We start from the raw sequence: 25,694 nt of genomic DNA, 5'->3' as shown, positions 1-25,694 counted from the left end.
TTCCCCTTGACTTTGGTGCAGCTCTTGTTCCTTTTTGACCTTCAGGGTCTTCCTCTTCTTTAGCTCCTTCCTGTTCCTTAGAATAGACGGACCTACCTTGAAAGAAAACTATCCTTTTATTGCTACATTAATAAATATTTCAACGACTCATTTGTTCACTCAGTATGCATTTGCTGAGACACCATCATGTGCCAGATACTTGATTGGTACTGGGTATTTAGGGATCGACAAGACAGAAATGGGTTTCTTTTTATAATCCTGGGAGGATGATGGACCAAAAAAACACCCAAACAAAAATCTGAACAATAAACCATTAAATCAGTAAAAGAATACCACATACAGGAAACCTGGTAAAAAGCTAAATATAACCATGCAGGCCAGTCAGGATGACCAAGAAGGCCTCTCTCAGAACAGAGTGATTTCAGGAGAGAACTACAGGATGAGAAAGGGCCAGCCATGTGAAAAGCAAGCAGAAGCGTGTTCTGGGTAGAGGGAATGTCATGTGGAAAGGCCTTGTGGCAAACAGAAATTTGCCTTATTGGTGGGACTGGACTGCAGACTGCTTTGTTGGGAGGGTGTAGCATGAGCTGATGCTGGAGGGTGGCCATGGACAGATCACACCAGGTTCTTAGGCCAAAATAAGGACTTGGGTTCATTGTAAGTAAAATGGGAATTGATTGAAGGATTTTAAGCAAGGGGGAGATGTGGTCTGATAATAGTTTGTATGCTTGACTAAGAGGTAAGGTAACTAACTACATGTCCTGTTTTGCCCCGTTCAGTCCTAGTTTATTTCTGTTATCCTGACATAATCCTTTCCATATGGCACCACACAACCACTCTTCCAGAGAGTGTGTCTTCAAGTTTCCAGTTTCCATCAACAAATTCAATTTGGCAAACACTCATGGGGTACCTCTGGGTGCCCTGAACCAGTCCTGCGGACATCAAGTTCAGGGACACTGTGTCCCATTTGCAGGGGAGAGGTGGGTGGTGCACGTCCTGCTCCCATGGGAGCAGAGTGAGCAGGGGGGTCAGTATTCCTTAGGCAAGTCAGAAGGCCTGAAGTGATTGGGGTCTCTGCCGCTCCGGCCCCACTCCTCAGCTTTCCGTTTGGCCTGTAAGTCCTCCAAGCCTCTGCTGCTGCTTCCAAAGTAGTACCGGTTGAAGAGTCCCTGCAGAGAGTCCCTGGCAAGGCTGGGGGGAAGGGAGGCAGATCATCACTGTGCACGTGAGGCAGCTCCACGCCCAGCTCCCTTCCTCCCTCCCACCCAAGGAGGGCTTTCAGTGGGGCTGGAGGAGCCCTTCTCAAGGAGGAGGGGCTAGAGCAGGCACCCACTCTGGCAAAGGCCTGAGTTCAGCTGGTCTTTCCGTGCCCTGCTACAGAGCTCTGTAGAGACCACTTGCTGTCTCTTTGGGATGAGCCACGTCCACACAGCCCTGCTCTGGCTCTGCTGGGCACCCAGACCCTGGGGACAGGGGCAGGAGATGGAGGAGCCTCAGGCCCTTTGACTCTCTGTAACAGTCTGCTTGCCCCTCACCCGCCTCCCCAGGAGTCCAGTTACCTGATCACTTTAGCAGCCCAGATGCCCCCGGGGCCCCTTTTTGAAGCATCATAGTTTCCCCGGGCATAGAAATATTGGTCTGAATGTTGATGATTGGCCACTTGCTGGTCCCAATAGGCTCTGGACAAGTCCCAAGCCCCTGCAAAGGAAACAAAATAACAAAAATGAACTTGGTGATATACTGGAAAAGTGAAGGAATGAAAAGTTTCCATTACTTTTCAGATTTTGGCTCTTAACAAAAAGTCATAGAGTGAGGTGACTATTCCCTACTGTGGGGTGGCTTCCCTGGGTAATGGTAATGAGGGTACTTTTCAGGGACCTGAATTGAAGGAATGGGGGAGCTTGGTGCCCTGGACTGTGTCTGACATGGGGCTGTGTACCACATACCAAGAAGAGGTGACAGTCATGTTAGGGATGTAACAATGGAGAATGATGCTACAAATGCATGATTTAGGGACTATGTGAGGGATTCAGGGAGAGAAGGGGTTCCATGTTTTCACAGCTACAAGAGTCCATAAGAGAAATACACCCTTTCCACCTGAGGATGAGACACTCTACTTGAATGAATCTGTTAGAGGCATAAAAGACACAGAGATAATGTTGAAACAGGCAGTAAGTGATGCAGTGAGGTTGCCTGAGGGAGCTCCTTCGGACCTGTGTTATCAGGCTTACCTGGAGGGATGGCCCTTTCAGGTAAGTGTTTACCCCTCTGCCCTGTCAAGGAAGCTGCAGTTTCCTCACCCCTCAACTGGGAGAATAATATCCCCCTTTTTCGTGGAGAAAATGAGATAAGGCGTATCAAATGCCTAGGATGTGGGAGTACCTGCTGCCAGTTGGTTTCCTTCTCCTGTTGCTTCATGAAGGGTAGTGGTGACGATGGGATTAGCACTCTACACCTACCAGAACGACACGACTTTAACAACTGGCGATACCAGTTGTGTTGAGGATGTGGTGCAACTGGGACTCATTCGTTGCTGATGTAGTATAAGCTGGTACAGTTTGGGAAATGGTTTGGCTGTATCTACTAAAGCTAAACCTGTATGTTTACCTTATGGTCCTACATTTCCACCCCTGGAAAGAAACACCCAACATCAGTGAGCTGTGTCCCCAAAGTACATGTACAGCAGTGTCCATTGCAGATTTATCCATAAGAGCCCACAATATAAAAAGTCTAATTCCAACAACTTACAATGGGCAAATGAATTGAAGTTTATTTATACAATGTAATACTATAAATCAATGAAAAAGAAACTGAAACACAGCAGGGAACTGGGACAAGGTCATGCCACTGTAAAAGCTACTTAGACTGCTGATCCTTTAACTTAATCTATATGCTCTTCTTCCTATACTCCAGCCCCTTAATCAATTAAGTAACTTTGTAACCAGGACAAGAGCCAGACCTCAGGAGTGTGAATGTAAAAAGTGCAGAGAAAGGATCAAGGCAATCACCTGAAGAACCTTATTCGTAAGAGAAACTCTAAGAAATTATGAATTACTTGTATATATCATGCCTTACACTGATGCCTACCCAAAGACCCTATAAAAACCCCAAACCCTAAGCTCTAAGTGCAGCTCCTCTCTGAGGTTGCCTGTACTTCCTTCTGAATGTGCACTCTCTCTTTAAATAAAAATGTCTTGTTTCATAAGCCTATTGCACTTTGTCTCTGAATTATTTTGCTGACAAAGACAAGAACCCACAGACACCCACCGCCTGTGGTAAATGTCTTTGTCCCTTTGCTGCTTCATTCAGCTTTCTAGGCTTAACCTCAACCTTCTCTCGCTCTGTTCTGGCTGTGGGAGCCTCTGAGTAGGAGGGGTTTGCGCTGTCTCATAGCCTGGGTGACCTGGAGGGAAATGCAGCCATTTACTCACATGCTTTTCCTTGCTTGAGATGTTCTCAGAACATAAATTCACTCCATCCAGCGCCCCGTGGCTCCCCCTAATTCTGGGGTAGTAAGGATGTAATTCCCGTACCATGCAGAGCAAATGGACACTGGACTCCAGGTGGCCTGACTTGGGGAGCGGGCAAGGGATTTGCCCTATGCTGACCAGGAGTTCAGTGAACTTTCCCTTTCTCCCTCCGTTCTTCCTTGCTTTCTATGTCCTGTATGGCGGCACAAGTAAAAGGATCACTTTTCCTGGATGCTTGCTGCTACTCTCACTTTAGTGAATTCCTTTATTACTGGCACTCTTTTGACCTGTTCTAGAATTCTTTCCCCATCAGACTCAAGAACCCTGCCTCCTGGGTCTGGGTTGAGGTTTGCTTAGCAGGCAGGGAGAGACCTCCCAGAGGGGGCTGCTGCCCTGCAATAAAACTGTCACTATAGGCTTGCGAAGGGCGGAGCCAAGATGGCGGCGTGAGTAGAGCAGCAGAAATCTCCTCCCAAAACCACATATATCTATGAAAATATAACAAAGACAACTCTTCCTAAAATAGATACCAGAGGGCACAGGACAACATCCAGACCACATCCACACCTCGAGAACCCAGCGCCTCACGAAGGGGGTAAGATACAAGCCCTGGCCCGGCGGGACCCGAGCACCCCTCCCCCAATGTCCTGGCGGGAGAAGAGGAGTCAGCAGGGAGGGAATGGGAGCCCAGGACTGCTGAAACCCCAGCCCCAGCCATCCAGACCAGAGCGCAGACACAGTGCATGTGTGGGGTCCTGGATACTAGGGAAACAGGGCAACAGGACTGGTGACCGGGTGCCTGAGGCTGATGCCGGCGAACAAAGAAACGGGAGCGGAAGCTGCCATTTTTTTTTTTCCTCTTTTTTTGTTTTTTGGCGAGTGCTTTTTGGAAGTCTTAAAGGGACAGGGACATCAATACTAGGGAAACAGGGCAGCAAGACTGGTGAGCGGGTGCCTGAGACCGGTGCCTGAGGACAAAGAAAATCGTGCGCTTTTCTTTTTTTAAAATAATTAATTAATTAATTGATTAATTAATTAATTATTTTTTGTTGCTGTTGTTGTTTTGGTTTGCAGAGTGCTTTTTGGAAGTGTTAAAGGGGCAGGGCAGGACACTTAGTCCAGAGGCAGGGAATCTGGGGATCTCTGGGCACTCTAACCCCCTGGGCAGCAGGGAGCACAGAGTCACCTTATGGAGATAAATAGCCTCCCAGCCACTCCCCCTCCAACAGGGCTCCACCATTTTGGAGCTGCAGCCTGAGCCAGGGAACGCAAACAGCAACAGAGGAGATAAAACTCCATAGCAGCCAGGCAGAAAGCAGAAGCCCTGTCTGCGCATAGCTGCCCAGCACAAGCCACTAGAGATCACTATTCTCCCAGGAGAGGGAGGCCACAAACCAACAAGAAGGAAAGCTCTTCCAGCCGTCACTCGTACCAGCTCTGCAAACTACATCTATCACCATGAAAAGGCAAAACTACAGGCAGACAAAGATCACAGAGTCAACACCTGAGGAGACAGACCTAACCAGTCTTCCTGAAAAAGAATTCAAAATAAAAATCATGAACATGCTGACGGAGATGCAGAGAAAAATGCAAGAGCAATGGGATGAAGTCCGGAGGGAGATCACAGATGTCAGGAAGGAGATCACAGTAGTGAAACAATCCCTGGAAGGATTTATAAGCAGAATGGATAAGATGCAAGAGGCCATTGAAGGAATAGAAACCAGAGAACAGGAACGTATAGAAGCTGACATAGAGAGAGATAAAAGGATCTCCAGGAATGAAACAACACTAAGAGAACTATGTGACCAATCCAAAAGGAACAATATCCGTATTATAGGGGTACAAGAAGAAGAAGAGAGAGGAAAAGGGATAGAAAGTGTCTTTGAAGAAATAATTGCTGAAAAGTTCCCCAAATTGGGGAGGAAATAATTGAACAGACCACGGAAATACACAGAACCCCCAACAGAAAGGATCCAAGGAGGACAACACCAAGACACATACTAATTAAAATGGCAAGGATCAAGGACAAGGAAAGAGTTTTAAAGGCAGCTAGAGAGAAAAAGGTCACCTATAAAGGAAAACCCATCAGGATATCATCAGACTTCTTAACAGAAACCCTACAGGCTAGAAGAGAATGGCATGATATATTTAATACAATGAAACAGAAGGGCCTTGAACCAAGGATACTGTATCCAGCACGACTATCATTTAAATATGATGGCGGGATTAAACAATTCCCAGACGAGCAAAAGCTGAGGGAATTTGCTTCCCACAAACCACCTCTACAGGGCATCTTACAGGGACTGCTCTAGATGGGAGCACTCCTAAAAAGAGCACAGAACAAAACACACAACATATGAAGAATGGAGGAGGAAAAATGAGAGAAGAAAAGAATCTCCAGACAGTGTATATAACAGCTCAATAAGCGAGCTAAGTTAGGCAGTAAGATACTAAAGAGGCTAACCTTGAACCTTTGGTAACCACGAATTTAAAGCCTGCAATGGCAATAAGTACATATCTCTCAATAGTCACCCTAAATGTAAATGGACTTAATGCACCAATAAAAAGACACAAAGTAATAGAATGGATTAAAAAGCAAGACCCATCTATATGCTGCTTACAAGAAACTCACCTCAAAACCAAAGACAAGCACAGACTAAAAGTCAAGGGATGGAAAAACATATTTCAGGCAAACAACAGTGAGAAGAAAGCAGGGGTTGCAGTACTAATATCAGACAAAATAGAATTCATCACAAAGAATGTAACAAGAGATAAAGAAGGACACTACATAATGATAAAGGGCCCAGTCCAACAAGAGGATATAACCATTCTAAATATATATGCACCCAACACAGGAGCACCAGCATATGTGAAACAAATGCTAACAGAACTAAAGAGGGAAATAGACTGCAATGAATTCATTTTAGGAGACATCAACACACCACTTACCCCAAAGGATAGATCCACCGGGCAGAAAATAAGGACACAGAGGCACTGAACAACACACTAGAACAGATGGACCTAATAGACATCTATAGAACTCTACATCCAAAAGCAACAGGATATACATTCTTCTCAAGTGCACATGGAACAGTCTCCAGAAGAGACCATACACTAACCCACAAAAAGAGCCTCAGTAAATTCCAAAATATTGAAATTCTACCAACCAATTTTTCAGACCACAAAGGTATAAAACTTGAAATAAATTCTACAAAGAAAACAAAAAGGCTCACAAACACATGGAGGCTTAACAACATGCTTCTAAATAATCAATGGATCAACGAACAAATCAAAATAGAGATCAAGGAATATATAGAAACAAATGACAACAACAACACACAGCCCCAACTTCTGTGGGATGCAGTGAAAGCAGTCTTAAGAGGAAAGTATATAGCGATCCAGGCACACTTGAAGAAGGAAGAACAATCCCAAATGAATAGTCTAACATCACAATTATCGAAACTGGAAAAAGAAGAACAAATGAGGCCTAAAGTCAGCAGAAGGAGGGACATAATAAAGATCAGAGAAGAAATAAACAAAATTGAGAAGAATAAAACAATAGCAAAAATCAACGAAACCAAGAGCTGGTTCTTTGAGAAAATAAACAAAATAGATAAGCCTCTAGCCAAACTATTAAGAGAAAAAGAGAATCAACACAAATCAACAGAATCAGAAATGAGAACGGAAAAATCACGACAGACTCCACAGAAATACAAAGAATTATTAAAGACTACTATGAAAAACCTATATGACAACAAGCTGGAAAACCTAGAAGAAATGGACAACTTCCTAGAAAAATACAACCTTCCAAGACTGACCAAGGAAGAAACACAAAAGTTAAACAAACCAATTACGAGCAAAGAAATTGAAACGATAATCAAAAAACTACCCAAGAACAAAACCCCAGGGCCGGATGGATTTACCTCGGAATTTTATCAGACACACAGAGAAGACATAATACCCATTCTCCTTAAAGTTTTCCAAAAAATAGAAGAGGAGGTAATACTCCCAAACTCATTCTATGAAGCCAACATCACCCTAATACCAAAACGAGGCAAAGACCCCACCAAAAAAGAAAATTACAGACCAATATCCCTGATGAATGTAGATGCAAAAATACTCAATAAAATATTAGCAAACCGAATTCAAAAGTATATCAAAAGGATCATACACCATGACCAAGTGGGATTCATCCCAGGGATGCAAGGATGGTACAACATTCGAAAATCCATCAACATCATCCACCACATCAACAAAAAGAAAGACAAAAACCACATGATCATCTTCATAGATGCTGAAAAAGCATTTGACAAAATTCAACATCCATTCATGATAAAAACTCTCAGCAAAATGGGAATAGAGGGCAAGTACCTCAACATAATAAAGGCCATATATGATAAACCCACAGCCAACATTATACTGAACAGCGAGAAGCTGAAAGCTTTTCCTCTGAGATCGGGAACTAGACAGGGATGCCTACTCTCCCCACTGTTTTTTAACATAGTACTAGTGGTCCTAGCCATGGCAATCAGACAAAACAAAGAAATACAAGGAATCCAGATTGGTAAAGAAGAAGTTAAACTGTCACTATTTGCAGATAATATGATATTGTACATAAAAAACCCTAAAGACTCCACTCCAAAACTACTAGAACTGATATTGGAATACAGCAATGTTGCAGGACACAAACTTAACACACAGAAATCTGTGGCTTTCCTATACACTAACAATGAACCAACAGAAAGAGAAATCAGGAAAACAATTCCATTCACAATTGCATCAAAAAGAATAAAATACCTAGGAATAAATCTAACCAAAGAAGTGAAAGACCTATACCCTGAAAACTACAAGTCACTCTTAAGAGAAATTAAAGGGGACACTAACAAATGGAAACTCATCCCATGTTCATGGCTAGGAAGAATTAATATCATCAAAATGGCCATCCTGCCCAAAGCAATATACAGATTTGATGCAATCCCTCTCAAATTACCAGCAACATTCTTCAATGAACTGTAGCAAATAATTGAAAAACTCATATGGAAACACCAAGGACCCCAAATAGCCAAAGCAATCCTGGAAAAGAAGAATATAGTAGGGTGATCTCACTCCCCAACTTCAAGCTCTACTACAAAGCCATAGTAATCAAGACAATTTGGTACTGGCACAAGAACAGGTGGAGTGGGGCGAGAATTGGCATTTTGAACAAATGACTGAGGCTATTTTTAGCACAATACCAAAGAAAATGAGTCTCTCGGGTTTTGCTACCACCCAGTGATAAAATCTGTCAGGTGCTTGGAGAAAACTAACGGACCTGAAAAACATGGAATCAATGTCAAGCAGGCATCAGGAAAGAAGAAAGCCCTTCTAAAGATTCAGACACAAAATAATTAACATGTGAAATTAGTGAGAAATATCCCATAGAAGAAAGCTCCAGCAGGGGGAGGGAGAAGGACCCATTTGGAACCCCCAGGGCCCGGTGTTCCCCATAACGAGGCCTGTCCTCCAGCCCACTCTGGTCATCCTGCCCCCCTTAACGGGGGAGCCAAATGCTGAGAAGCCCTCGGGAAGCTCCCGGTCCGGAGGCACAGGCGCAGGAAATGACAGAGACGCAGTTACAGCAGGTCGGATTGTCCTGACCCCTCACCCCTCGCCCCCACATTACTGACGTCCTAGTTACCATTCTTTTTACGCAGAACACCATGTCCAGCCATCAGGACTCTATGGCAAAGCATGCGAACTGCAAAACGCCAAGTTAAGGAGACAGAGCAGCGTCGGAGGCAGCGTGGCGGTGACGCTGGAATAAGCCGACTGGGGATTGAGAACCGTGCTCGCTGTGCCAAGGGCTGTGTGGGTCAGCAGGCGGCCTGCAAGCACACAGGTGCGAGTCCCAAGAGAGAAATAATGCTGCGGATAAAAACCACTGGAAGAGGAATGAAGAGGGCCTTTGCTGGGCACGTTAGTAAAGCAGACACAGCTGAGAAAAGAATCTTTGCGGGAGAGGCTTTGTCAGGACAATCCTCAAAAACCGAAAAGCAGAGAAGCCTGAAAAGGCAGCACAAACTATCCCAGCATGTGGGACAAACACAACAGGTGTGACCTGAGCCTGGGGGCAATGCCAGAAGGATGGGAGAGAGAGAAGGGAAAAAGGAACTATTTCCAACAATGCCTGAGAATATCCAACAAGAAATGTCAGACAGCAAACCACTGGTCCAAAAGGCTCAGAGAACAGCAAGGACAAATGGCAAAACAGAAACAAGCTATACCTAGGCATGTACAGATAATCAAAGATAAAGTCCTGAAGGAAGCCAGGGGATTTAAAAAACCCTTACCTATCAAGGGACAAAGATCAGAATTACATCTGACTTCAGAACCCAGGCAAGAAAGAAGAGAATGGAGTGAACTATTTTAAGTGTTGACAGAAAAAAACCCACCAATCTAGAAGACTTATCCTGTGAAATTACTGTTTAAAACTGAGGGAGAAATAAAGACTCTCAGACAGACAAAGACTAAGGGATTTTGGTGGCAGTAGACCTGCCTTGCGTGAAATTCTTCAATATTCTTCAGAAAGGAGGACAATAATAAAGGTCAGAAACTTGGACCTACATAAAGGAAGGAAGAGCACTGAATAAGGAATAGGGAAAGTAAAACAAAGTTAATAACAACAGCTGAAGATGAAAATATTGCAGAAATTGACAACATAATTTACCCATTTTAACAACCTGCCAGTAAGCTTCGTCTCTAAATGGAAGGTCTGTTTCCTGGCCCTACCTCAGTGCTAGCATGGCTGATCCGTGGGAATATGCTCTTTTTATTGTGTGCATAGGAGTTCCTATGTGGCTAGGCACGATGTTTATTCAGCTCATCCTCATCCTGGACGCTCTACCTCCGGGGACATACTGAATTCACATTTACGTTGCAAGGCTGAGAAATTTGCCATTTGTGAATTCCCACAAGGATCTGCCCCAAAACACAGGGAAATACTGACCCGTCTGCACACCACCGGCAATTAATTACAGGCTGGGCCCACAGCACCTTTGGCCGCTGGTCTGGGGAGTCCCGTGGAGGGTGCTGTGTCGGACCAGCCGGAAGGAGAAACACTCCTGCTCCGACCCACTGGTCAGGGCCCCAACGTGTCTGTCGTGAGCAGTGCCCACATTCAGGGTGTGTGTGGCCTCTGCTCAGAGCGAATCCTGGGGCGAGCTGGTTCTGGCCTCTAACCTTCAGCGCCCTTACCTTGCACAGCCTCCTTGAAGAATGAATACCAGCTTTCACTGCTGACTCCCAAGACCAAGGAACAGAAAATGACACCTGTGAAAATCTTCATTGTGCTGAAGTGAAAGAAGGAGAGGGTTGGAGAATCACCACCCAAATAGACATATGTTTTGGGATTTTGAATTTCAAACACAGCCTGGTTCTCAATTTCCATTTGCTCTTCTCAGAATCATTATTGTAGGACAGATTGGAGTGGGCTTTAAAAAGAAGCATAAACCAACCCTTCATTCTCACCCCAGATCTGCAGAAAGAATAAGAAGAGAGTTCCAAAGTTTTATTGGTTTGTGGACAATTTGCCACCCAATAAAACAGACTAAAGTCAATCAACAAGCTTTTCCCGAGGTCCTACTAGGCCCCACTCTGACCCACATAATGAATAGAAACACAACTTCCCCCCATTGGAATGATGCAATTATTTTGAGAAAAGGATCTCAAAAGAGAAAAACGAGAAAACTACACCCAGGAAGAGACCCTCACCTCTAGTCTTTTCTCCAGCTGAAATTCAGTAGCTGGTATCTCTCCTGGCTTTGGCATTAATGGGAGGAGAGGGCCTAAGTCCAGCAACGTGTCTTGGTAAAGTCTCTCTTGCCCAATTCTTCTGGGTAAATAAAACAAAGCAGCATATTGACTAGTGGTATTTTCCTTATCCTCATGTAGTTTCTTTCAAATTGAGGCTTCCAACGCATTTATTTTCTGGCAGCTTTTCCCTTATTACCATATTTCTTCTCTTTTTAGTTCCTGGTATCACACGGGAGAGCTGTATTTGCAAAATCCAGTGAGGGAGGACAGGGGTCTTTCTCGGCTTTCTCCTGTGTGTCTTTCCAGTTTCACCCGTTTGGAAAAAAATCTTCCCAGAGTATTGTATATGGATCGTATCCTCTAAGAGGCGATCAATATTGCTGCAAAGGATGTGTCTTTCTTTCTCTCAGGGTCTCTCTCTGAGGCAGCATGGGACGCAGGACAAGCAAGGCTGGTCGGGATGGGTAATGAAGTTGTGATTCTGGGAGAACAGAAGGGAGGGAGTGAGCATGGTCTTCTGGACGGTAGACGTGATAATGATAAAAATCCTGTGTGTGTTTGTCCCTTTCATACGAATATACATTATTCTGCACCCTTTTATTTTAAACAATATATCCTCCCTTGGAGGTCCTCCTATGTCAATTTTTTCATTCTTTTTATACAGCTACACAGTATTTCATTGTATAGAAGGGCCATAATGCATACAGTATTGATGGCCATTTTGGGTGTTACCAGCCTTTTGTTAATGCAAATAATCCTGCATTTACTGACCTTGTACATATGTACACAAATATACCCCTAAGATAAATTCCTAAATAAGGAATTACAGAGAAAAAAGTATGATTCTTTATATATGTTTATATACATATTGCAAATTGCCTTTATGGGGCTCTATCAACCTTCATTTCCACCAGGAATGTGTGAGAGTGCCTTGCCCCACCCCATGTCCCATATAGCATTCTTTCAAACTTTTTGGTCTTTAAAAATCTGGTAAGTAAATTATAACTTAGTGTAATTTAATTTGCACGTCTCTCATTATGAATTTGGTTCCACATCTTTTCTTACATTTAAGAGCCATTTATGTTTTCTAGGAAAGTGAATTCATACTTTGTATTTTACTTTAATTTCTTTATTGGCTTATTGGGTTTAATTTATCATTTTATAAGAAACTTTTATATAGGAAAAATCAGAACTTTATGAGTTACAAATATTTTTTCCAGTTATTATTTATTTTGATTATGGTGGCTCATGTGCCAAAATTTTCTTTTTCTTCGTGTCTTTCCTATTTTAATTCATTTTTTATAATGTCTTTGGAACTTTGTGCTAAGTTGGAAAGACTTTCTACAGGTTGACTTATTAAAGAATTTTCCAATGGTTTCTCCAGGTACTCTTATATTTTTTTGTTTATTTAAAACTATTTAGTATCTTTGGAATTTGCCCTAATATCATATATAAAGAATATTTTCAAGTTTATTTTTCAGCATGGCCACCTGGTTGTCCCAATTCCATTCACTGAACAGTCCATGTTTTACCCACTGATTGACATGCAACCTTTACATATACTAAATCACTGTGTGTATTTGTGTCTAATTCTGAGGCTTTTGCCCAGGATCAGTTTTTCTATGTATTTGTCAGTACACACTACTGTACTTATTGAGGCCTTAATTGAAGGATTCAATGCCTTAATTACTCTTCTTTATCCAAAGTGGTTGGGGTTCCTTTTCTATTATTTCTTCTAATTTCTTGTTTTCTCTCCAGAAACACAGTTGATGGTTTATACAGCAAATTTGGTCCAGCCACTTGTTCTAACTCTCTTCGTGGGTGCATTAGTGTTTCAGTTGAGGTCTGGGGTGTCCAGGACTCCCATCCACACCTGCTGTTCTCTCTCACGCCCGCCCCACTCGGTCCTCTAGGCCACTCTTCCTCTGCAACCACGTTGATGGGCTTGGGAAGACTCCGCACTGCTGATCCAAGGTCACCCACTCGGCAGCCTCTGACGCTACTGATCAATAACTGGCAGTTAGGATTCGGGAACACCAGCTCTCCTAGTTTCACTCCTGCCAAAATAGCTGTACCTTTTCAGGCTGTTTGCTGGATCCAGCTCCTCCGGACTTCCCACAGACAGAGACCCCAGTGCAGAGCCTGTCCCTTTTCTCTTGTCGTTTCCCACCCACATTCTGGGGAAGCTCAGTCCTGTCTGTGACTGCTGTTCCCACCAACACTCCACAGCCTGGAACAATGCCTGGGACACACAATGTGTTTGCTATTACAAAGTTCCTGATTCAGCACATGGAAGAACTTTTCAGAATGTTTGAAATAGTTCTGTATTCAAATGACATGTTTAAAAATGATCAAGTGGTTTAAAGGGCTGCAGCATGAGGTACATGAATTGAAGTCAGAGGAGGTAAGACTGAAAACAGTGGATATACAGACCAACTGAAGAACAATTAAAAAAGCAATATTGTGAATGAAGGAATGCCGCATTCTTTACATTCTGTAAGGGGCATGTAGAGAAAACGAATGTTCCTATGGCCAGGATTCTCCCCTGGCCCTGGTCAGCTTGCTCACCGCGCACGTGTGGGCAATGTGTTATTACTGACTCTATATAAAGGCTCCGCCCAGTGCTCTGGGCTGCACAGCTGCAGGAGAGTAGAGGTTGGAGTGGTGGCACCGTGGAGGACAGAGACTGAGACGGCTGCGCGGAGTGGAGTGGCCCACAGGCAGAGACCGGCTTGCTGCATGCAGAGTTGCCCTGAAGCGGATGGGACTGCAGTGTTTGGCCTGCCACTTTGGGAATAAAGTTGGGTATAGACCCTTTCACTCTAACAACGTTCCACTGTCATTTTTTGGTCTCGCTGAAACAAGAGTGAACTTTACCAGGACTGAAACCCACTGGTAAGAAAGGGAGTCCAAATGATCCAGCTGTTAATTCTGGCAAATTAAAAAATATAAATGTTCAAACTCCATAATACTTGAAAGAAGTAATAAGAAGTAGTATTTGGGCACAAAGCCCTCTCCTGGTTTCTCAGGTACTGTGCCAGAATTTTCTTCTCTGTCTTTAAGATATTCTTTCTCAGTCACTGTCCTCAGCGCTACATAAAGAGTGCTTATCGCATTATCTGTTAAATAACAGAGAGTAGAAACCCTGTCTGTCTTGTCACCCTTACATAAAGAGTGCTTATCACATTATCTGTTAAATAACAGAGAGTTGTCCATTACCTTATTCACTCTACAAGTACTTACTGAGCTGTTCCTTTGTGCTAACACTCCCCGATGTGCTGGAAAGTCTCTAGCCTTACTGTGCTTTTGCTCTAGTCATCAGTCAATAAATATATAACATGAACAGTGGCATCCATCCCTCGTTAGCTAAATCTAATCCACTCCTGACAATGTGTTGCATAGCAATTGTTTTTTGGGGGTCAGGGGTAGCAAATTATTTATTTATTTTTTAATTGAAATATAGTTTATATACATTATTATATTCATTTAAGATGATCAACTTAGTGAACTATATTCCCTATACTATACTTCCATCGAAGTTATAAATAAAATTATTTGTAACTTTTATGCCCCTTTAGCTCCTTCAGCTATTTCACCCACCCTCCTGCCCATGGTAACCAACTATCCATTCTCTGTATTTATGATTCTATTTCTGTTTTGCTTAGTTTGTTTTTTCATTACAATTTTCAGATTCCACATATAAGTGAAAGTGAAACCATATGGTATTTGTCTTTCTCTGCCTGGCTTATTTCACTTAGCATAATACCCTCTAGGTCCATCCATGTTGTGGCAAACAGCAATATTTCTTTCTTTTTTATGGCTGAATAATATTTCATTGTGTATATGTACCACACATTATTTATTCATCTACTGATGGATACTTAGGTTGCTTCTATTTCTTGGCTATTGTAAGTAGTCCTATGATAAACATAAGGGTGCTTACGTCTTTTTGAATCAGAGATCTTGTTTTCTTCAGGTAAATTCCTAGGAGTGGAATTCCTGAGTCAAATGGTATTTCAATTTTTAGTTTTTTGAGAAACCTCCATACTGCTTTCCATAGTGCTGCAACAATGTGTAGGTTCCCTTTTCTCCCCATCCTCACCAGCGCTTGTTCTTGTCCTGTTGTTACTAGCCATCCTAACTGGTATGAGGTGATATCTTGTAGTTTTGATTTACATTTCTGATGTTCAGTGATGGTGAGCATCTTTTCATGCATTGGTTAGCCATCTGCAATGTATGTCTTCTTTAGAAAAATGTCTATTCAGGTCCTCTGCCCATTTTTTAATCAGATTATTTGTTTTTCGGTGTTGAGTAATATGGGTTCTTTATACATATTCTCTTTGGATATTAGCCCCTTATCAGATATATCATTCACAAATATATTCTCCCATACAATAGGTTGTCTTTTCATTTTGTTGATGGTTTCCTTTGCTGTGCTGAAGCTTTTTAGTTTGAGGTAGCCCCACTTTTTAATTTTCATTTCTGTTTCCCTTGCCTGGGTAGAAATATTCAGAAAAAAGTTTCTACTGTGATGTTCAAGAATTCACTGCCTATGTTTTAGTTTCTAGGAGTTTTGTGATTTTAGGTCTCATATTCAGGTCTTTAACCCATTGCAAGTTTACTTTTGTGTATGGTGTAAGACAATGGTCCAGTTTCATTCTTTTGCCCATAGCTGTCCACTTTTTCCAACAGCATGTATTGCAGAATATACATCTTTTCCCCAGTGTATATTCTTGCCTCATTGTCATTTATTAATTAACCATATAGGCATAGGTTTGTATCTGGGCTGTCCATTCCGGTCCACTGATTTAGAGGTAGCAAATATTTAAATACCAGTTATTTTATTTATTTTCCAAGAGAAAAAATAATAGTCCCTTCCTAGCCAGTTTTTACAGATATTATCAGAGCCACTCAAATACCTATTTAACAAATTACCAGGGTTATCTACACAATAGAAAACAATCAAAACATGAAGTATCTAATTATTGAATGATTAATGGGGCCACTAGTGGGTATTTTGTGTGTTGGCGGGAGCCATGCTACTCAAGCTGTGTAGCAAAACTCAGGCTGGAGGAAGGCCCTCGCAAAGCAGGGGCCTTTGCAGCTGGCTCCCCCTATTACCCACCTTGATTTTGTTATTCTCCATTATACTATTGGCTTTGCTTTTGCTTGTATTTTTCCCAAAGACTAAGCTAACCTTTGATAAGCAGCACAGAAAGGAGGAGAACATAAACTTCCTAGAAGCTTTTCAGGACAGACAATGCTCCCAAAGAATGGAACACGCAGAGGCCAGACAGTGATCTTGGCGTGGAATACTGAAACCTACAGTTAGTTAGTTAAACATTGACTACCCCATCTCCACCTAAGTGGGAATGCACCCCTTGTTTGCAATGCTAGTGAAATTATGATGGAGAGTTTTATAGGAAAATTAGAGAAACAGAGTTATGGGGGAATATTGAATGAAATAACCCTGTCTGACACTTAATCTTCTCATGTTTTCTTCCATCTGCTACTTCTGTAGCTTTTCTTCTTCCTTCCTAATTACAGCCCTTTACTAGAATTCGTGCCTCATATGTGAAATTACCAAGTACCGTAACTCTTCCGAGTGGTAAAGATACCTCAAGAGAAGTGCTGGGCCTGGAAGCCACAGGGCATAAATCTGCAAAGAAGTGAAAAACTAACCTTTTCAAAGAACGTTACTTCTCTCTCACTTACCAGCTTTACATCTCCCTGTATGGTCCTGGAAGATGGCTGGTTAGCTAGAGACGGGTAAGATTCCTCAAAGGAGGAACAACCTAAGACAGGCACAGTCGCAGAGGGTCATCAGGTGAGAAAATGGGGGCCAACAGAGGTGAGGCTTAGAACCTCACCCACCCAGTTTTGAGAGAAATCTTCTGCACCCGTGGATGTTTTGTTGCCCTTGTCTAACTTGGATTAATACCTAGTGTATAGACACAGACCTGATCATCTACACTTGCCTTCTTACAGCACTAAATCACGCTTTCTATCTTTGTCTTGCATCTACCTATGTGAGACTCACATATAAAGTGTAAAAATCAAATTAATAATCTTATCTGACTTGAGTGTTTATAGTTCCTGATTCGTGAGTAAAATAGAAATAGTTGCTGTGATATGAGTGCCCTTGCATTGTTCACCACGTAAGAAATTGTTTAGTCCCTACAGTGATGGGGCCATGGGGACCTGCCTATTATATATCAGGGAAATTATGGTATCTGCCCAGAGGAAAGAGAAATATGAATAAGAAAAGGAAATTTATTTTGCTGCCTACTGTGCTCTATGAAGGAGTGTATGATGAAGATATAAATTTATAGTTTTAAATTAATTACAAATTTATTAAAGCCTATAGAACACCTTTGTGGGAAAGAATCCTAGCTAACTGTAGCAGTGAGTGACCTGTATTTCACCCTGAGCTGATGGACTCCATAGTCACTGCTACATGCTGCATGCTTCTGCGGTCACATGAATTACTTAGAAACCACTTTGCATAGAAACGAGAAACACAGTGGAGTACAAGTTGCTAAGAAAAGTTTAGGTCAAGGAACAGAAAGGTCACCTGTCTGACACTTGGCTAACCATGTATAGATTAGAAGAAAACAGAAAGAAAAAATGCTTGCCTATGCTTGTTAATCAAAAGAACAATAAAAAATAATAATATCCTTGTGCAAAATGGTATAAATAAAGATGTCATAGGCACTTTGTTGAGAGACCTCCTCCAACTGACTCTGCATCCTGTCTTTCTGTGCGCCAACTCCGTCTCACCCTTTTGGGCAACACCCCCCCCCCACCTGTGGGAGCTGGACTCTGGCAGTGTGTGAGCCACAATAATATTCTAAAATGATGGACACAAATTACATTTTATTTCTATACTGTAACAAATATGTACTGTAAGTTTAAATTCTTTTTAAAGTGATAAAATACTGAGTTCAAGTAATTTTTGGATAATAAAATATACAGGAATTTGGCAACAAAGTAAAAAAATACATATCTAAGATTTACACCCAACTAGTCTCTTCTTATAGCAACCAGCCTGGTAAAGACAAGAAAGATCATGTCACTCCCTGTTCAAAACTCTCTGGAGATCTGTTTTACCCACAGTCAAAGCCAAAGCCTTCCAGTAGCTACAAGATTCTACTCTGTCTTACCCACACCTCATTAACTACTTCTCTTTTCTCACTCATTTGCTTCAGCCACACTAGTCTCCTTCCTGTACTTCAAACCCCAGACACATCACCCCGGGGGCCTGGGTTGCCTATTCCTTTCAACTAGAACATTCTTTTCCCAGGTATTTGCATACTAGAACTTTGAAGAGAACAGATCTTAGACTTCAGGATGCTGGAAGATTCAACAATATAATTAATGTCACTGAGAGTGCTGGCAACAAATATGTTGGAATGAGGGCTGAGACACAAAGAAATTTTCCATGAAGATGGGAGAGGAGTGGGGAGATCTATCAACAAATATAATCAAGAGAAGCTTTGTCTCCAAATATTACTCATTGGATTGTCTACATCAGACACATCTGGTGGGAATTTTAAGAAGCAGATTCCTGGGCCAGCATCTTGAAGGTTCCAATTGAACAAGTCTGGAGTGGGCTTCAGGAATGCCTGTGTTTGAATATCTCCCTGTTTTGGAAATCACTTGTGCAAATAACATTGGGAAGGCTAGAGAGAGGGTGGTAGAGAATTTGACAGGGACCTAAGAGAAGATACTTCAAAAAGCACTGGGAATAAAGAATGTGGAAATGGTGGTGGGAAGCAGGGGATGAAGAACCGTGTTTCCCACTCTATTGTTCAGGAATTGCAGGAGTGTACCCTATAGGAGAGGATAACATAAAGTGGAATTAACATGAAAACATCAAGTTTCTGGTGTCGTTACAGGGGAATGAAATATGCAAAGAATGTGATACCAGAGGAGAATCTTCACCACAGAGCCTTCTCACCTAGGGCTCACTGGAAGGCAGTAGTGAAAGGACAGTAGAGGGTAGGGATGGTTGAGATCGACCCATAGAGAAATTAGTTTTTGTGAGGTGACAGAATAACAGGGGTAAAGGAAACAATGGTTGGTTTAGCATTTTGATTAGTGACAGCAAGCTGGGATTATTTACTGCTCTGGGGCTGAGTGTAGGACGCTGTGCTGTATACAATACTTGTGAACCAGTGGAACTACCCTCCACAAAGTCCAAATGGACTGTAAAATGAAAAAATGGGGATGCCTTTCTGATCTTGTCCCAAGGTGCTGATGTCTACTCTCAACCAAGTGCTAGAGGGAATGGGGAACAAAGGAGGGTAGGGGAAAGAGTGGTTAGTGAGGGTATGTAAGGGAAACTCCCAAATTTAACATGGAAAATTTATAAATAAAAAATTAGTTTTCAGGCTGACACACAGCATTTAAACTTGGAGGCAATAGCCCTAACAGACTGGTCTTCTACTTTTTGAGTAATTTCTAATTACTAGAATAAGGATCCACATTTTCTTCCTTGATCAGGGGTGCTTTGTGTGTTTATGAATTCATCTTTTCTAGGGTCACAGCTACTTCATTCTTTCTAACATATACCCAGCTCTCCTAGGAATGACTCCTTCACTCACTGAGAAACAATTCACCTCCAAACCCCTTGCTGATGAAGGAGCCTTAGAGATCATAAATGGCTCAAGGACTAGGCCTTGCTCACACAAAGTGCCTTGGCCAGTGCTCTGTCCACCAGTTCCTTGCCTCTACAACTTAACAAATGTTCTTTTCTGGGAACTTGTACACCCCTTAAAAATACAAGGGGTGGTTTATGGTAATTCCAGTTGGATTATTTGGTTTGGAAGAAGGCCATCAGATACAACAATCTTAGCTTCTGTCAGTAGAAACTCAGACTTTGCCCCATTTCACTTTCCATGCTTATCTCTGACAGAAAGTCCTATAACAAAACATCACAGGACCTTTCCAGTAGAGATTGTGACACTGAGTTCTCATCATAGATCCTAAAACCCAGCCATCTGGATGAAGTAACATGGCATAGAAATTAAAAGCCAAGCCCTAGAATAAGGCAGACATAGGATGACTTCTGGTTTGCCATATACTCATATTGTGGAAGAGCATTTAGTAACCCAGAGAAGTGTAGATAATATATCAAGGGAGAAAGAGTGCAACAGAACACGATTCCACTTTTGTTCCCACAGCAAAACAACCTGGGAAGCTGCACATCAAATGGTGTTCATGTTTTTAGGTAATGGTGTTAGGTAGGAAAATAGATATGAGCGGGGCGGAAAGAGAATAAAGCCAGCAAAGTCCACTAAAAAGATACAGAGTTTATCAATTAAAGCTCAAAAAGACAGAAGCAACTTGGCATGGAATGTTTGAATATTCCCCAGTTAAAGGAGGGTCCCTCAGCATAGCCCATGTCTTTATTGTGTTAATCATGCGGGCCCAGCTTATTTTTTAACTTTACCTATATGATGTGTTTTATCTCCTTCAGCCCTAATCAAGTAGTTTGCAACCTATGCAACTAATTTAGGAGGCAGGACCAGCTGTAAACAACATAGTACAAGGCAGGAAGTTAAGAAGTAAGATTCTTAACTCTTTAGCAAACAGACAATAACTCAGCCCGCCTTGGGGGCTGGGCAGGCAGTCTTGTTTGATATGCTCCCAGAACAAGACATGGGTATCCCAGGGAGAAATCAGAGCAGGAAGTTCCTTGTGTTAATTCTAAGTCTTCAGAGACCACTTAAAAAGTCTTTACCCCCAGCCCTTAGTCACATTCCTGAATAATCTTTAAAAGGGGGAACCCCCAACCTTTCAGCATGCTCCTCTCTCTGAGGTTGCCCACACTTTTTAAGTGTGTAACATTCTAATCTTAAACTTTCTCTCTCCAATCTTTCAGGGCACCTCTCCTCACTGGTTGCCTGTTGCACTTTTTCTCTCTTAAGTGACTTTCAATGTAACTTTTACTTTGCCTGACTACTGTCTCTGCCCTTCAGTTCTTTGTCATAGTGGGAACAAGGACTGAGGAAAATACACAATGCTCTCCCAACAGTGGGAAGTGTTCATTTTATTCTGGGTTCTTGAATTGCCTAAAATGATATCATCATTTATTTATACACTCATCAACTATTCATTGAGTGCCTTCTATGCAACAGCCAGTACACTAACTAGATGGTGGGCAAATATTGGGTGGGGGAATAACCAGATACATAATATACCTTCATGAAAAAGAGACTGAAATTGGGGGGAAAAATGACAATACATGCACAGAGAGAAAACTCATACTTCTTCTGTGATAAAATCAGTAAGATTCCAATAAATAAATTGGGAAGATTGTGTGTATCAAAAGCAAAGGCAAGGTGTCACTAATCCTTTTAAGAGTATTCCCTCTCCCAAAGAAAAATGATCCCTAGGTACTAACATTAGTACTCAATCCCATCCTGTCCTCCTAAAAATTAAGAAAATCAGAAATGGCTCAGCTGTCAAAAATCTCCTGCTCCTTTACTTCCTGCCCTCCCTCCAGTCAGCTGGCTAGGGATTACTGCGACTGGGAGGACAGGAGAAATGACTTCCTTTCTGTTTCCTGTATTCAACAAGCTAATCGTCAGGAATATAAAGAGACCAACCATTCAGTGAAGAATGTGGCCCTTCACTTCTGTTTGGTATATGTCCTTCTTACAAAGCACACACCTCCTCATGAAGTGAGACCACTTTCTTCCCAACTTGGAGTTTGCATTTGCATTCTCTAGGCACCAGGAACCCCTGATTCAAACCCGTGTGTACTTAGTTCTATGTCTCTTCCCCCAAAGGCTGTTGGCTGAGGCCTATTGCTCCTCTGAGGACCCCTGTACTCTATCTGATGGAACAGTTCAAGGTAAAGAGCAGAGAGGGGTACTTGGTGGGGTCCATTCACCAGCCCACCAGCAGCAACAGAGAGGCCACCCTCAGGATTGCCAACATATAAAAAGACTTTGCATTGTGTTGTAAAATATTTTATTTTCTTTCTTTGGGAATAGTGGACAACTCAGTACTCAAAAATCTCTTATGGAGTTGTGTAATGTTAGTGAAACTGGGAATTCATTTGGGGAAGGGAAGTTTTTAAGACCCAATAATTCTTAAGTTTGTTTCAATTTCAAGTGATTAATTAAAAGGACATCTCATGAATCATCATTAAATAACTGTACTAGTTAGGCTATTCAAATATTTAGATTGTTAAGCATGTTTTTTCATTTTATAAAATGGAAAAAGTTTTCATTACAGATGGACAATAAAATGTTATATCAAAAAAGAGACTCCTTTTCCTTTTACACTCATTGGCAACGACATCCAACTTAGGAAACTTACCACTTATGATTGAGCAAAGTCAAACACTTTTTACATTTACCGGAAAGTCTGTCCCAATCTGTTTAGTTAGCAGAATAAGAAGTGCTTGTTTAGCTTTGTGTCCTACACATTCTGGAGCTGCCTTGTTTCTCTTACCTTCAGAGAGACATGGTTAACAACATAGTGGGTCAATAAACAGAAAGTACTTTTAGGTCCCAGTAATTTGCCTTCCAATTTTCCTTTAATTAAAGCTGATTCTCTGCCTACATTGAAACTCATGTCTCTCTTGACACACCATCTTTCCATGATCCCAGTGACATCTCTTCTAAGCACACCTGATGGATGGGCACACTGCCCAGAGCAGGGTCCTCAGCCTGATTCAAGAGCTCCAGACTCATTCACCACATCTACTCCCAAGGCTGGGGAGCTCACAGCAAGGCGATCTGATCCTCCCTGATCTTAGAAGGGAAGCTGGAGCAGGTGTCACTCAGAAAGACTGGGGAGAGTGGTGACTTGGACTCCTGCCTGACCTTCTTGACATACAGGCATGTTGACCTCCATGCCCAGCACACTTGAGAAAGGCCTGGAATTACTGGCATTTGGACCAGTGAGAAGGTTTCAGGACTCAGGAAGAAACTGAGCCTATGTCTTCCTATGGTCCCGCTGGCTACAGCATGTCCCAATCTGTCTCCCAACTTCTGCCAGAAATGCCCATCTTTCCCGCTCTAACCTGTGGGACCCCTTAGACCGGTGGGGAGTCATCAGAGGATGCAACACCTTGTGTTTCCTTACCTTCTCCCCAGGTCCATCCTATCTCCGATGAGACACATAAGCTCCAAATCCTGACTTTCTTTAATACATCAGGGCCAACACCTCACCCTGCCTCCCAACTAGTGTTCCTGCCTAGCTGGCTCAAGGTGTTTCTCCTCCCACTGACGATGGTGGCGGCGGGCGGGGTGGAGGGGAGGATTTCTTCTTCTTCTTCTTTTTTTTTTTTTTGATTTTCAACAGTTTGGGCTCTTTTCTGCTTGAAATACTGGTAACAATAAGATTTCTGTTTTAAAATATAGGACTTATTATTATTTAGGCATGGCAGGGCTGATAGATCAGGAGGTGACTGTTTAAAAAGACAGTTCCTCACAGATCCCAAAAGAAGGAGCCATGCCACGCCAGGCGGGGGCCGTGCCAGGAAGCACATGGGCAGGTCAGAAGGCAGAGGAACCGAGGTTCACACGTGGAGGGAAAAGCCTCTGTGCGGTTTCCACAGGAAGGCACCGTGAGGCGGGGCAAGCAGCCTGAGGATTGGCAGGCTTCCTTCTTTTTCTATTTCATTTTAGACAGCATGTATAAATTTTGGTAAAATGCCTCTGTCACACTGAGCTCCATTTTGGGGAATTTGAAGGAACAATCTCTATCATTTCAGTTTATTTATGAGATTGTTTTATTTCTCTCTCTCTCCTTGTACCCACTTTGGAATTTATATTTTCCCAGAAATATGTTTACTTTATCTAGGTTATCAAATTTATTAGCACATATTCTTTTTTTTCTGACTCATGACTTGTCCAGTACTTCTACCTTCCTGTTTATTTTTTCTCTTCATGAGGATTGCTATTGATGATTCTACTGCTATTCTATAACATTTAAACTTTTCTAATAATTTCCATTTCTGTTTCTTCCTGTTGTCTCTTGGAAATGTTCCTGGAGCTGTTCTGCCAACAAACTGCTTTGTGATTGATCTGTTCTTAATTTCTCTATAAAGTATTTATATTAAGTATTATATTTGTGGTCTTTATTTCCATTTGATTCTTCCTCAAAATTGACAGTTCCTCCTTCATATTTTCTTTTAGCCATTTTGATGATATTTATTAAGTTTATTATACATTTTCTTTGCATCTCTCCAACCCATTTCTTCTGAGAGATCTGGTACTATCATTTCAGCTTGTAGTCTTTCTTTTATAAATATGTGCTACTTGGATGTCTGGTAAGTTTGCCCTGGGAAGTCAGCTGTCTTGCCTCGAATGTATGCGAGTGTGTGTGTAGACAAGGTTGTAAATGTATGACGCCTAGGGGGTTTCACGTGGTGGGATGTAGGGTCTGAAGAGGGAGAGGGACAGGGTGAGTGGGTGCCCTGCACAGAGTCACAGCACCACTGTCCAGGATGGAGCCATGTACTTGCCGCCTGCAGGCCATTTGACGCTACTTCACCTTCTTCCTGGCACCTACCCTTTGCAAGAACGGTTCTCTGGTCATTGTACCGCCTAGCGCTCACAGTGTGAAGATGAACTGAGGAGGACGAAACAAGCAGCAGCTGATGTGTTCCCCTGTCTCTGTTCATATACTGGCTTCACACTTGCTGGGCTCCAGCAAGACCATTTTCTTGTTCCCCCAACAGCCACTCGGGAGTGGGTTAAGCCTGATATTTAGAGTCTCAGAGTGACACGGGAAGAGAGAATGACCCTCCAGTTTAATACAAGATTAAAGAACATATCATTCCCCAACTGCCCCGTTTCCCTGACTGTGACTTGGTCCTAACAGCTGGGCTAGACGTTTACTGAAGCACACTCTCACTCCCACTATAAGGCATCACCAGACGGGCTGAGGGGAAGCAGAGGCCCCTCCACTGCCCCCAGCTCAGGAGCCCGCATACATCACACACACCCTTAGGGCTGAGCCAGCTGAGCAGGGCTTTCCGGGGCCTTGGAGCTGCAAGCACAGCATAAGCACACAGTCTGGGGGAAGGAGCCTTACAGGGCACCCAGGGGATCTGTGCGCTAGCCTGCCAGTTTTGAAGCTCAAGGACTTTAGACATGAACTTTCAGGGACTTCATTTCCAACACATCTGCCTCTGGCCCACCAGGGACCACCTGAGGAAATGCCACCAGGCTGGAGGAGGAGTCCTGCAACCACACACCTTCCAGCAGCCCCAGCACTACCATCCCTCTGCCCCACACCCTTCCTCTCTGCAGCCCAGGGGACCCTGCCTCAGCCCCTCCAACCATGCCAGCCCGACCCACAGCTGCCAAGGCACTGCAAGCAAACGATGCCTCCTCAGGGTTGCACAACTCGAGAATGATGACCTGTGCACGAAGAAATGCTCTGTGTCCAGGAAGGTTCCCTTGGCAA

At 42.7% G+C, this 25,694-nt stretch overlaps 1 protein-coding gene across 1 annotated transcript; it reads right to left on the bottom strand.

The window, feature by feature from the left end:
* Positions 1-299: 299 nt before the first annotated feature.
* LOC140844392 (serum amyloid A-4 protein-like) lies at positions 300-11,374 on the bottom strand. Its single transcript, XM_073216301.1, has 4 exons — positions 11,220-11,374; positions 10,704-10,798; positions 1,560-1,698; positions 300-1,191 (listed from the first exon to the last, which is right to left on the bottom strand). The coding sequence occupies exons 2-4, from the start codon at positions 10,792-10,794 to the stop codon at positions 1,029-1,031; spliced, it is 393 nt and encodes a 130-aa protein (XP_073072402.1). The 5' UTR covers positions 10,795-10,798; positions 11,220-11,374; the 3' UTR covers positions 300-1,028.
* Between the last annotated feature and the right edge of the window lie 14,320 nt (positions 11,375-25,694).

The sequence above is a fragment of the Manis javanica genome, chromosome 11 (genome assembly GCF_040802235.1).
Source record: "Manis javanica isolate MJ-LG chromosome 11, MJ_LKY, whole genome shotgun sequence".
Classification (NCBI taxonomy): domain Eukaryota; kingdom Metazoa; phylum Chordata; class Mammalia; order Pholidota; family Manidae; genus Manis; species Manis javanica.
Note: the sequence above shows the minus strand (reverse complement) of the source record. Positions and strands in the feature narration are given on the sequence as shown.